Here is a 13,738-nt window from a genome sequence, read left to right as displayed (position 1 = left end):
CCCGCTCAGCGCTCCCTGTGACGGCTCAGGGGAGGGCACGGTGTAAAGACGTCACCGCGCCCTCTGACCTGAGACGTCACAGGGAGCGCAGAGCAGGAAGACAGCTGATCTGCGGAGGCACGGGGAGAGGTAAGTATCGGGCTGCCGGGGCCCTGAGCAAGCGGCGGAGAAGGGCGGGCGCTGACACCGCTCTCCTCCGCCCATAGCCCAGCGGGGTGCACGACCGCTAGTGGGCCCCTCTGCCTGCTCAGAGCCCCGGCATTTGCCCGGGTGCTGACGCCGGCCCTGGTCAGCGACGCCGCGGACCGGCTGAAAAACCCCAACGGCCCGGTCCTGGTCCGCGGACCGGCGGTTGGGGACCTCTGGCCTAGGAGACAGACCACCGCTCCTGTCTATCATAGGCTGGAGTTGGCCAGGATTAAGGTGTTACAGCTCGCTCCAGTGATCCTGGCCAGCTTTAAAACTGCATTTACAAGCTCAATAGAAAAGAGTTTGTTAACACTGAGCATGTTCTGCTGATTGAGATGGTCGGTCTCCTTAGCAACGAGCTGTAAACAATAAAACTGTTAATATCTCAGGAACAGCAGCAAATTCTAATAAGCAGTTAAATGCAAAATTGCTTGTATTTACAAGTGCTATCTAACAATACCCACCTATAAGTTTGGTAATAACCATTTAACTTTACGGATTAAGAGGTAGAAAATTTAAGAGAGGCTTCAGAAGCCAGTTGGACAGCGCCCATAGATTTGGTTTAGATTTTCAGCAGCCAAACAGAAAATATATTGGAGCATTGGCCACTCACTAAAGTAAAAGGCACAACTCATACACCAATAAATCACAATTACGTACCAGGATAGATTTGCACACCCCAGCCACAGCCTGGCATGCAGCAGAGGTAGGGAAGTCAATCGGTAGGTTAGGAAGGCCCAGTATGGTTACCAGGGGCAGGAGACCCTTCTGGCTCACAAACTCCTGGCAGTGATCATCTGTTGTGTTGTTGCTCAGTATGGATTCCACAAATTTCATCTGTGAAGAGTGAGATACAATGGTCAGCATCGATCCTCATCTGTACACTATGCTAGAATATGGACTATGGGAGACCTTCACCGATACAGAGAAGGAGCTGCAGAGTGATTCCAGCTCCAAATCCCCCTTTCAGACACAAATGGGATGGCAGTACGACCCCCACATAAGTCATATTTTAGTGATGGTATGACAATTTTACTAAATCTGCCATGAAACTCACCACGTTGAGAATGTAGTCCATCAGAGGAATTGGGATTCTTTCTTCGGTTCCCACAACACTATAAATGAAAAGGAACTATTACAAAGCGAAGTTTAAAAGGGAATTTACGCAGAGTATAATTTCCTCAAGAAACACATCGGACTTGCTCATGAGGCTAGAGAAAAAGGCAGGTTACCAAAAAAATCATCCTTGTGTAAGGTATTTAGGTCAGAGCAAGTACCTGAAGAACAATATGTACCAATCTGACTATTTAGATTTCCCCGGATGAAGCATTCTGGTGCGAAATGTGCGTCGGGTGTGGTGGGTGCCTGGATTCTACACCCCATTAGGCAACACTTCAATATTTGTTACGGTCCTATTATGCCATGTACATTGTTTTCAGGTGGTTCATGAATAGTATTTCAGGAATAATGTTCAACTGACTGTCATAAATGGTGTACTTTCCCTGTATGCAGCCTTATGAAGTGACTATTCAATATACTTATGCCCATAATATCCACTAACCATTTTTTGCTCATTTTGCATGTGGTTACCTTTTTATGGGCTCTGATGAATATGCATAAACACTTCCTTTGATTGTCATTGTGATATACTTTTTTGTCTTTTTGATATATCCACCTGCTGTGTCATCTGTGAATATAGGTAGTCATTGGCTCTAAATCCAGGTTCACCCACCTAGTTTTCTCCATCTGTGGTGGTTTCTTTTTTTTAACATTATTGAATACATAAGACAGAAGTATATAAAACAAAGTAGCTGCAATTTTTTAACTTTGGCCATATAGTTAATTATTTTCTTAATTTTTTGGTGTTTATATCTTGTACTTGGCCTATTGGATCTAATAATGTAGGTGTATATTAAGATTGCCAGCGGTCACAGGAATGTGTCCAGCCTCACGCTATGTGCACACGAAGCGATTTTAATGGGTTTTTGCGGCGTATTTTTGCAGCGAAAATGCATTCAAATCGCTTGTAATAGGTCTGCCATTTACCACAATGCAAATCCGCATGTGCTGTGCACATCATGGGGAAATTTCCGCTGCAAATTCGCATTGCAGTAAAACCCGCAGCAAGACCAATTCTAGTGCCAAGAACCAAAAATCGCCATTGACTTGCATTGGATCGCATAAGATCCGCATGACATGCGGATCTTATGCTATTAATGCGCGGATGGTACCCGGGTCTGAAGAAGAGGAGACTCTCCTCCAAACCCGGGTACCATAGTACCTGTAAGTAAAAAAATAATTAAAATAAAAAAAACCTTATACTCACCTTCCGATGGCCCCCGCTCTGCTCCCGGCGTCGTGCTGGCTCCATATTGGGTACCGGTAACGTAAAAGGACCTTCCATGACGTCAGCGGTCATGCGACAGGTCACGCGACCTTCTGGAAAACTGTGGTTTTGTCAGCAGTTGGACCCCCACTGATCTAGTAGTTTCCATTGAAATAATCCATGAAGCTGTAAGATGAGAGACGTCACACTGTCGCTCTCGCCAGGGAACCACATACACTTTTCCAACCCTCTTCTCCTTCTGCCAATACTTTCTGTAGATCACTGCTGATCTAGGCATGACTCTGCAGCCTGACTCCATAGGTCAGATTTCTTCACCCCTTCTTTGAGGGCTCTTCAGACTCTCTATATTTGCCATTGTTCTTTCTCTAATCTCAGAATCACTCTGATAAGCTGACGAAATGTAACGTGCTACACCAATGTTCTCCTCACCTTCTGGGCTAACTTGCACTGTCAGAAGAGGGAAAAGAGGGCGAGTAGAAACAGCACGATTCTCCTCAGTTTCCCATGCATGTGCTGTTTGCAGATGCAAATTTCCAAGTATCAGGTGAGGTCTACCTTGCTCGTCCTCTTTCGTTCCATTGCTCCGTCCACAACCAGCCAAGGAAGCAGAAAGGTCCCTATTTTAGTCAGAACACCCTACAGAGAAAAGATGCAGCAGCAACTGCTTCATAGGAGAAAGTGTTCTTCATGCATCCAATTTTTTCATAAAAAACACTTTGGAAGACCTTGAGTGGTTGCCAAAGTCATAAAAAACAACAAGGTAAGAGTTTCCAAAAACAAAAATGCTTTGACATCCTTAACCCCTTTCTAGTGGACCAGCCTCCTAAATGTGCATCTCCACAAATGACACTCCTGTATCTCACCTCTCTAAATCTACCATTCTTCCTCCGGTGGAGGTAGCCTGCCTCAACAAAGCTATGAAAAGGCGCATGAGGATTTTCCCCAACGCAATTTCAGAGCACCTGGTTGAGCTCCACGCTCAGCCTTTACATCAGCTTGGGTATCCAAGAGTGACAGAAGAGCTCAAAACAGAGATCATGACTGGAGGTCACAAAAAAAAAATAAAAAAATCGACTGGCAAAGCAGGCAACCATCTTTGGAATAAGCCAAAGGCTCTTCTCAAGCCAGAGACATTGGTAGGGGGTTGCTTCATTCCCTTACAGGACGAAGGACCATCACTGGTGAAGATGCTTGGGTTTATTTAACACAACAGGGCCACTTGTACTTTTCTAAGATGACAAGCAAATCCCCTTCAGAAATGACTTCTTTCAGTCAACTATCTTCTCTGCCTCAGTTCTGGACAAAGATCCTGGGTAAGATGGTTAACACCATGCAACCAATCTCCTTGGCTGAACAACACTCCAGACGGTCCTATTTTTTTTCCCAATGGGAAAGGACTGGTCTATCCAGTTTTCTCCATCACACGACCCAAGGCCGTTGGAAGCCACAGGGAACTAGTCGCTCTATCCATGTCTGGAAGCAAAGTGCAAACTTTCCTTCTCCATCATGATTTCAGGTAACACGTCTGTTCATCCCAACATCTTGCCCAGTCGTTCCCGAGTGTTGGGGCACCTCAAATGAACCAAAAGGAACCATAGTCTGTGATCCCAAGGTCTCCATTCACTTTGTTAGCTTTATCCATTTTCCTTGCTTCTTTCCTCTGGTGCTTAAGATGAGCATGGCAAAAGATTCTGGTCATCCTAGAGGCTCTGTACCTCTGTACTGCCCAAAATGCTCCTGCTCAACCTTGACAGAGAAGTCTTTTGGTGCCGACCCACATGCACATATTTGCTTTCTCCAGATCCAGTCTAGCTAGAATTTTAGAACCCTGCATTTAACATCATGGCGGTTCAAGATGCCATCCTCAGAACGATCCGTCCATAATCAGGCCAAGGAGGCCGACGTATCCTCAGATTTATCAAGGCACCTGTATGACCCATCACATACTTTCAGTGGTGGAAAGAGGTCACCCTCATAGACCTTTACCTTGAATTTCTTGGTACCTGGGTGTCATGGTCACAACCGCATTCAATAGGATTATGGCGTATTGTAGCACTGTCGTAGTGCGATTACTGGCCGTGATGTGTGTGGAGATACAATCATATTTCCGTTGTACAATCCAGTCCTGCACAATTTTGCCATTTGGGTCATTCTTTACCTTCCTTCAGATGATCAAACCAATTCATAGTCATCCCAGACAGACAACGTAAGCAAATGGGAGCCTCCAAAAGAACTATATGTTACTGGATCGGCTCTGCTTCTTGAGGCATAGCTTTCTCAAGTACGGGATTACCCCTCATCTTGTTTACGCAATACTCTACCTGGTATCAACACTACAAGTATTCAACACTGCTGCCCCCATACAAGATGACTGCTATACCCCCCTCCTTTTTACACACTTTTTTTTGTCGTTCCCCCCCCCCCCACACCAATGAAATTATAAGAAAAGAAAAATCTTTCAACTATTTATACATGGCGGACACATTTAACAGTATAATTCAGTATAAAAATGTTTCCCTCACTCACAGGCCAAGTCCATTAAAAATTATACAGAAATGTCAGATCAATGGATAACCAACCTTTCAGACCCCCTTAAGCCAAGCCAATCTACGTAATAACAGAGCAGCCCTTTAAGTGCACATTATCCTTAATGTTCCAACATGGATACAGAAAGCAAAGGGATCACTTACTGTTGGCTTGGTTCAACTTCGCTTTGCTGATTTGCACTGAAGCTTTGCATAGCTTGCACTTCTTCCTCTTCCTCATCCTCACTGGAAGCCTCCTCTGCCGCATGGTTGGACCGGGGTGGAGGGGCAGTGGCCATGCCATCAGCCTTCTGTATGGATGGCTTTTGACAAATGTACTTTGGGTCCCTACCGAGATTGCATATTTCTTCTAAAAGCTAAGAAAAAGAAGAGATGACAATACACTCAGACCACCTGTGTGACACTGAAGACAAGTACTTTTTAAGACATTACCTCGGCCTTACCTTAATAATAGCAGTGGTGGCATCTGTTTTTAACGTGGGCTGATGCCTCATCAGCTCATCGACAGCACTGCCCAGATTAGAGGCCGTATCGCCTGCAGGAGACCGGAGAGAGGTCAAAGCTGGAAGAGACCACGGGCCTCTTAATCCCTCAGCTAGAGACCTGAAGAGAGCGATATCCTAGGCTGCACTACAGGTCTCTTCAGCAGGGGTTAGAGGTGGTTTAGACAAAATTGTAGTGGACTGTTTTTTTTTTTTCCCCTGGATAAAAGCCAATATCCAAATGCTGGCACTGCTATACGACAACATTAAATTATCCATAGATTATCAAACTGATACATGGAAAGTTCTCATAGCAGGGATTTATGTATATGCTGAGGAGTCTAAAAAATACTAGAACAGGTCAAGAAAAAAAAAAGGTTAGGAAATATTAAAGTCTGTAAAACTGCAAGGGACAAAGGCTAATGACTGTCAATTAGACTGGAGATGGAAGATTTGGTCTTTTTTGAAAACTAACCCCACAATAACAGCTTTGTGCCCTTTAAGAAGTTAACTGGTTCCTTACCTAATGGATCTGAGCTACGTCTTCTCCTCATCGCAGGAAGGTAGTCTGGTGATAACAACACTTTAAAAAGTCTTTCGAAAGGTTGGCACTGCACAAATGACTGCAAACCACGGGCATTCAGACAAAGTGCACTGAAAACATTTGGAAGGGAGCCTAGAACCTCCCGGGTAGCAGGTACCTAAAAAGAGAATAGGGAAAGGGGGAAATACGTCAGCAAACTCCACATACGGCAATGCGACATTGCTACATAATGAAAGATTGTGATTGCAAGAAACCCAAATTCGAATTTCTTGGAACCAGTGTCACGATCAAATTCAATTTGATTATGCAATTTGATGTAGAAACCGTCATACCACAATCACTGGCCCATTTACGTGTCTCATGACTAAAGTGGCTACGTAGATCCATCTTGTTCATATATTTCCAGGAGTTGTACACAGAGGAATAGAACAATGCAAAGAACTAAGAAAAGATGCTCCAGCGTTTTTATTTCTTTACTAAACAGATAGCAAATACCACAGCAATAAATTAATCTATAAGGGTTGCCAGATGCTTAGGGAATACTTGAATAAAATGGTATGGCTTTTGCCTGTGAGATCCTTTGGTTTTTCTCAAAAATAAGTGGCAACCAAGTCTGCCAATCACTTATCTCTCCATGCACTTCTGGAATAAGAGGCATGTTGAGAGCCGGCATGGACTGAGCCAACCAGAGCATCATTTAGCAAACAAATTATCTTCATAAACTGAATGATTAAAAAGGTAAAAAGAGACAGGAAAAAAAAAAAAAAAACACATAAGATTCTTACATCTTTTATAAGGAGGGCGTGCAGCATTACATCTGTCAAACCATTGTCTTGGAGAGAGGAGAGAAGAGAAGGCTCTTGAAACACGAAGACCGTTACCACTTCAGTAGCTGCGGGAACACACAAGGAAACTGTGAAACAACCATGGATTGAGACATCATCCTTATGTAACCCGCTTTCAGTATTCGACTTACCCAGCAAGAAGAGGGAAGGGCCATAATATTCTGCATTACTGATTATGTGTTTCAGGGAAGTCGGAAGCGTTCCATCCATTACTAATATAACAAAAGAAAAACCGTAAAAATATGTCGCACATTTTAAAACTTCAGGCTGTTAATATAGGAAATTTTTCTCTTTCATAAAAAAAAAAAAAAAAAAAAAAGCTTACCATGGCGAATTCCATCTGAGAAAGCCGGATCCTGAATTGCTTTCTTCAAAAAATTTAGCATAGATTTCAACAAGGCTGCTCTTTGCGGAATGCACTGCACCCCTGGAAAAGAAAGCAGTCTTGTAAAAGGCATGCCCCTCCTTTTTAATTTGGAGTGGTATGGTATTTTTGTAATGGTGAGAATCCTTACCAGAGCGTGGCATTACTAAACTCCCTGCACTACTGCTTGTAGTCATAGGCCGAGGATCTGTAGAGGTGGAAGGACCTGGGCTGCTTTCCATGGCTACGTCAGACACTAAGACACAAAAAGGACACTACTGTGAGGACAGTTTAATAGTGGTCAATGGATCCAAGACTTTCACTTAAAATGGAACATGTCAGAAGGGTTTGGTTAATAATCAGAGCACCATAATGTAGGAGCTGAGACCCAGATCCCAGCAATGTGTCACTCACTGGGCTGTGTGCTGTTTGAATAAATCAGTGTTTTATCAACAGCAGATTATCACTACTGGACTAGGTGCAACCTGCATCCTGGTCCAACCCCACCCCCACCACAAATACCTGGTGACAGATTCCCTTTAAAATAATTATACCCTTATCCATGGGATAAATGATAACTTTCTGATTGCTTGAGGTCTGACTGCTCAGACCCCCATCGATCCCAAGAATTGGGCTCTGCAGAGCCAAGCCTTGAATGGTGCAGAGATGCGTATGCTCGGTCTCCTTTCATTATTTGTGGGATTGCAGGAAAAAGTTGTGATCTCAGGGGTCCCGGAGACCGGTTTTTGGGATTGCTTGGGGGGTTGAGAGGTCAGTCCACTGGCGATCAGTATGTAATCCCCCATCCCACAGTGAGGGGAGAACTTGTTATTCAGGGAATAACCGTTTAAATGAACATAACACATGGAGAATGTGATGCGGCTTTACAAGCAGAAGTGAATTCACAGTGAACTACCTTCCATGTCCGTTTCCATCTCTTCGCCCTCTTGAACAGTGCTGGGGCGCTGGATTTTTGGTTTAATCACAAATGGACACTCTTTCCTGCACAAATCAACTTCATGCTGAGAAGAAAACAAGAGTAAGGGAGTTAGAATAAAAAGGACACGTTCGAGAAAAGTTGACAACTTGCAGATTTCAGTGGGACAAGCAATCTATGGTGTGTGGGTCCTTCACGACTCTCCCCAAACAAATAAGAAGGGGGGGGGGGCATGTAAAATTTAACAATTTACCCCCCCCCCCCCCTATATATATATATATATAAAAAAAAAAAAAAAAAAAAAAAAAAACACTTTGCCAAGTGCCTAATATTACTCTCTATATTAGGAACACATGCACGTTCAGCCAAACTGAGTGAGCGCGTGGGCATAAAGGGAAAGGATAGAAGGGCTCAAGGGTGTGTGTGGGGGGGGGGGGGGGGAGAAGGGCGCAAGGGTGTGTGTGTGTGTGTGTGTGTGTGGGGGGGGGGGGAGAGAGAGAAGGGCGCAAGGGTGTGTGTGGGGGGGGGGGGGGAGAGAGAAGGGCGCAAGTGTGTGTGGGGGGGGGGGAGAGAGCAGGGCGCAAGGGTGTGTGTGTGTGTGTGTGTGTGTGTGTGTGTGTGTGTGTGTGTGTGTGTGTGTGTGTGTGTGTGTGTGTGTGTGGGGGGGAGAGAGCAGGGCGCAAGGGTGTGTGTGTGTGTGGGGGGGGGGAGAGAAGGGCGCAAGGGTGTGTGTGTGTGTGTGTGTGTGTGGGGAGAGAAGGGCGCAAGGGTGTGTGTGGGGGGGGAGAGAAGGGCGCAAGGGTGTGTGTGTGTGTGTGGGGGGGGAGAGAAGGGCGCAAGGGTGTGTGTGTGTGGGGGGGGGAGAGAAGGGCGCAAGGGTGTGTGTGTGTGGGGGGGAGAAGGGCGCAAGGGTGTGTGGGGGGGGGAGAGAGAAGGGCGCAAGGGTGTGTGTGTGTGGGGGGGGGGGGAGAGAGAAGGGCGCAAGTGTGTGTGGGGGGGGGGGAGAGAGCAGGGCGCAAGGGTGTGTGTGTGTGTGTGTGTGTGTGGGGGGGGGGGGGAGGGCGCAAGGGTGTGTGTGTGTGGGGGGGGGGGAGAGAAGGGCGCAAGGGTGTGTGTGTGTGTGGGGGGGGGAGGGGGGGGGGCGCAAGGGTGTGTGTGTGTGTGTGGGGGGGGAGAGAAGGGCGCAAGGGTGTGTGTGTGTGTGTGTGGGGGGGGGGAGGGAGAGAAGGGCGCAAGGGTGTGTGTGTGTGGGGGGGGAGAGAAGGGCGCAAGGGTGTGTGTGTGTGTGGGGGGGAGAAGGGCGCAAGGGTGTGTGGGGGGGGAGAGAGAAGGGCGCAAGGGTGTGTGTGTGTGGGGGGGGGGGAGAGAGAAGGGCGCAAGTGTGTGTGGGGGGGGGGAGAGAGCAGGGCGCAAGGGTGTGTGTGTGTGTGTGTGTGTGTGTGTGTGTGTGTGTGTGTGTGTGTGTGTGGGGGGGGGGGGGGGGGGGGAAGGGCGCAAGGGTGTGTGTGTGTGTGTGGGGGGGGAGAGAAGGGCGCAAGGGTGTGTGTGTGTGTGTGTGTGTGTGTGTGTGTGTGTGTGTGTGTGTGTGTGTGTGTGTGTGTGGGGGGGGGGGAGAGAGCAGGGCGCAAGGGTGTGTGTGTGTGTGGGGGAGAGAGCAGGGCGCAAGGGTGCGTGTGTGTGTGGGGGGGGGGGAGAGAAGGGCGCAAGGGTGTGTGTGTGTGTGGGGGGGGGAGAAGGGCGCAAGGGTGTGTGTGTGGGGGGGGGGGGGGGGAGAGAAGGGCGCAAGGGTGTGTGTGTGTGTGTGTGGGGGGGGAGAGAAGGGCGCAAGGGTGTGTGTGGGGGGGGAGAAGGGCGCAAGGGTGTGTGTGTGTGGGGGGGGGGGGAGAAGGGCGCAAGGGTGTGTGTGTGTGTGTGTGTGTGGGGGGGGGGGGGGAGAAAGGCGCAAGGGTGTGTGTGTGGGGGGGGGAGAAGGGCGCAAGGGGGTGTGTGTGTGTGTGTGTGTGTGTGTGTGTGTGTGTGTGTGTGTGTGTGTGTGTGTGTGTGTGTGTGTGTGGAGAGAAGGGCGCAAGGGTGTGTGGGGAGAAAGGGCGCAAGGGTGTGTGGGGAGAAAGGGCGCAAGGGTGTGTGGGGAGAAAGGGCGCAAGGGTGTGTGGGGAGAAAGGGCGCAAGGGTGTGTGGGGAGAAAGGGCGCAAGGGTGTGTGGGGAGAAAGGGCGCAAGGGGGGAGGGAGTCCGTGGGAATTGGTACGTGTTTGGAAACCATAAAGGTTAGGGAGAATAAGACCCTTTAAAAGAAGTTAACTTCTTCGTGTTTTTTTGCTGATATCAATTGGTTTTCTGTTTTCCCCTTCAGCTGCTAATTGATCTCATAAACCAGTGATGCAAAAGTACAGAACTGCAAAAAACATCAGATCGGGGGAAAAAAAAAAAGGTTTCTGCGTATTACAGGTATATAAACATTACAGTCTAGCAGGGGTAATCTGCCAATTTAGTACATCACAGCCGAAAAAAAAAAAAATGGGGGGCTCATTATGTGAATATTTCTATCGTTTCCATACAAAGGAATAAAGAATGGGAAGGTTTACATCAAAAGAAATAACTCTTAATCTCACCTCCAGCCGATAAATGAATATAGACAGGCCGCTGTGAGACTGAAAGGCAGCCATATCTAGGTTGGTAATGAGGTCAACAACCCGCACGGCTCGAGTCACAAACGTGATCTGGTCCTGTTCGTCTCCTAGGAACTTGATCACCTGAGAAACAATGCCGAAGAGAAAGCTCAAACCAATGCTGCAAATGAACAGAAAACGTCTGCCGGGGAGACGACTGCAGCCTCAGCTTATAAACATCACTCTTGGTTCCTTTTTACTTTAAGCAATATTGAAAGACACAAAACAACGTTATACCTTTAACAGCGCTTCCATCATGCCGCAGGAAACCAGTGCTTCTCCTCCAGCATCATAACTGGCTAGATGATACAAGAATGAGAAAAGAGCGGTGGCAAACTGATGGGGGTACGGCTCCATCGTTGGGTCTGGAAGGAGGAACAGATAATTAAGCAAAATAAAACCTCTCATCAATACAAAGCAGATGATGTTCCGAGCTGCTGAAAGCTACCGATCATCAACATGGCATATCCAGGCTTTTCATAGGGGAAACTAACCAGCTTTTCAATATCATCCTTTTTTTTGCTTCTGAAATCTATTAGAATGAAGTGGATACCGGAAAGAATCCCAAAAGTAGCAAAGTAACGCAATTTCAAGAGAAACTGTATTTATTAGACTCCAAAGATACAGGTACAAACTGTATGTGAACACAGTACTGTGCTCTTTTGCCTGACTCAAGTTTCGCCTGACCGGCTTCTTCCAAGGTTTCCAGTACGGTTTCTGGAATTGCGATACTTCTGTATTTTGGAATTCTTTGTTATTTGCTTGATTCAAATAGATTTCAGAAGCAAAAAAAAAAAAAAATTCCCGAACTAAATGATTTAACGTTTATATTACAAAGTAAATGGAAGGAGTCATAGCCAGGGATCCCCGATATAGGGCTCCTCTCCATGAGCCAGAGTGGACAGCCACCAACAAGCAATATGGGATATAAAGCCGCCAACTGCAACTTTCCCATAAAGTCCGCTTTTTACCAGGGGTCAAACAAACAAGCTCTCATATTAGGTGGTTGTCTAATGATACAACCATCCTTGGCGCAGCCAAGCAGTTCAGTGCACCTTCCTATTTGGCTTTACATGAGCCAAAGGAGGGTGGAAACAGATGGAAAACAGAGCTGTCTATCAAGGAAAAAGGGAGGGTGGAGATATATAGAAAATAAGTATGTTGGTATGCACATGAAGCCACACATCCACACCTAGGGTGCATAGACTGACTGTGCTTGGTTTGAACAGTCATTTCCTGCTGACAAACTTCCTTTAAAGGATAGAGGGGGAGGAAAAAAAATGTTTGCACTTACCGATCATAGCCTGAATACAGTTTCGGACAAGGACAGGTAAAAAGCCATGGTAAGAGGCAGTACCAGTGCAGTCAATGATGCTGCTTAATTTGGGTGTTCTTTCCAAGTGAACAATAGAGGTCAAAGTTCTTAGAGATGCCGCCTTAATATCCTATTAAAATAAGGAGAGAAAAAAAAAAGAAAAACACGTTCGTTATACACAGTAACTTAGTATACGTGCTTTGCGGATTTGGAGGAAGATGGCCTTACCATGAGCTGCTTGTCTGTTATCTGGAGAACATCCACTAATTCCTCTATTAAACCATTGTAAAGAATGCTATTTGCAGACTCTTGCAAGGCATTAGAATAAACTGTAAAAAAGACAGCAAAGATGGAGATTACATTTAGACAAGCACAGAAGAGGGGAGAAATCAATAAAAATTGCTAAAACCTAAAAAGAAACATAGAAAGCCCCTTCATTGTCCATAATGAAAGGGGACAACAGATTCAGAAGAGGAATGGACCACATGCCAGGAAAAAGTCCATTATGGCACTATGTCCCACTCTGATTCTATAGCAGAACCTACAACTTCTAAACCACAGGGATAAAGATAACAAAAAACCTACCTAATATAGAAATGGCGTGTAGTCGGGCCTGGACGGCTTGTAGTCTCTTCTTATGATTGGAAAAACCATGTGCAAGCCGTATATGGGTAAACAAAAGCATCTGCAGGATAAAAATCAAAATAGTCAATATATAATATAGTAAAAAAATAAATAAAATTATATATAATCCCCATTACTGGTACGCAAAACCTATGCATCAGATCATTCATCATTACAGCAACTAAAAGTAGTCAAAACAATTGTACCTGCTTATCCTTGGGAATGCTGTGCAATTTAGTTAGAGACTCCATAATCTCAGAGGGACTTTCAGAAATCTGGAAAATAGAGCGCAGAGTATTAATAACCAAAGTCTCATGAGTAAGTGCTGATCACACCGTATAACGCAGCAATAAATTACCTTATCTAGCTCTTCTATGTGAATGTAATGTAGTGTATTACTAGACGCCTGGAAATACAAGGACAGACATTAGGTTAGTTCACCCCCTTCATAGGGCGCCGATTAAAAACCCCAGGACGTTCGTTGTCAAAAATGATAGTCAATTTTAACCAATTCACGCCCGTATGTAACTCAAACCAATTCACTCACCCTTTTTTCTATTTTTACTTCAGATCCAGGTTCTGCATAAAACTCAAAATGAAGAGTCGTGGCGCTTGGTGGGTATTTCTAAAGAAAAACAAAAATGATATCTTTATTGAAAAAAAAAATAGTTTACATGACAATAGCTTGTTAGAATAAGTCTTCAGGATCGGGCAAATTCCGCATACCAGATACCCAAGCTGCCGCCAACATTTTTTAGTTTGTTGTCCATCAATGTTTATTTGTAAAGCAGCTTTGTTCATCATCGCATGGCAGCTAATAAAAGGGCTTCCATGAACAAATCACTGTCTAGCAGGTCCCAGAGGAACCCTTCTCATC

General features: G+C 45.8%; 1 protein-coding gene across 8 annotated transcripts in view; it reads right to left on the bottom strand.

The window, feature by feature from the left end:
• Positions 1–13,738, bottom strand: part of HUWE1 (HECT, UBA and WWE domain containing E3 ubiquitin protein ligase 1) — a 72,963-nt gene that overhangs the window by 40,478 nt on the left and 18,747 nt on the right. For 5 of the 8 annotated variants that reach the window (XM_073639883.1, XM_073639882.1, XM_073639879.1 and 2 more), the window contains exons 8-25: positions 13,409–13,486; positions 13,220–13,267; positions 13,068–13,136; positions 12,823–12,922; positions 12,466–12,566; positions 12,217–12,367; positions 11,160–11,287; positions 10,866–11,006; positions 8,234–8,339; positions 7,469–7,573; positions 7,279–7,380; positions 7,085–7,165; positions 6,894–7,000; positions 6,088–6,265; positions 5,526–5,644; positions 5,227–5,438; positions 1,247–1,304; positions 850–1,026 (exon numbers count right to left, since the gene is read on the bottom strand). In XM_073639883.1, the coding sequence (XP_073495984.1) occupies positions 850–1,026; positions 1,247–1,304; positions 5,227–5,438; positions 5,526–5,644; positions 6,088–6,265; positions 6,894–7,000; positions 7,085–7,165; positions 7,279–7,380; positions 7,469–7,573; positions 8,234–8,339; positions 10,866–11,006; positions 11,160–11,287; positions 12,217–12,367; positions 12,466–12,566; positions 12,823–12,922; positions 13,068–13,136; positions 13,220–13,267; positions 13,409–13,486 (2,061 nt within the window). The remainder of the gene's footprint in view (positions 1–849; positions 1,027–1,246; positions 1,305–5,226; positions 5,439–5,525; positions 5,645–6,087; positions 6,266–6,893; positions 7,001–7,084; positions 7,166–7,278; positions 7,381–7,468; positions 7,574–8,233; positions 8,340–10,865; positions 11,007–11,159; positions 11,288–12,216; positions 12,368–12,465; positions 12,567–12,822; positions 12,923–13,067; positions 13,137–13,219; positions 13,268–13,408; positions 13,487–13,738) is intronic. The other 3 variants (XM_073639881.1, XM_073639885.1, XM_073639886.1) reach the window with 1 other exon arrangement.

Source organism: Phyllobates terribilis, unplaced genomic scaffold, assembly GCF_046119375.1.
Source record: "Phyllobates terribilis strain yellow unplaced genomic scaffold, ASM4611937v1 Scaffold_7__3_contigs__length_470593459, whole genome shotgun sequence".
NCBI lineage: Eukaryota > Metazoa > Chordata > Amphibia > Anura > Dendrobatidae > Phyllobates > Phyllobates terribilis.
This window is presented reverse-complemented; position numbering and strand designations above follow the sequence as displayed.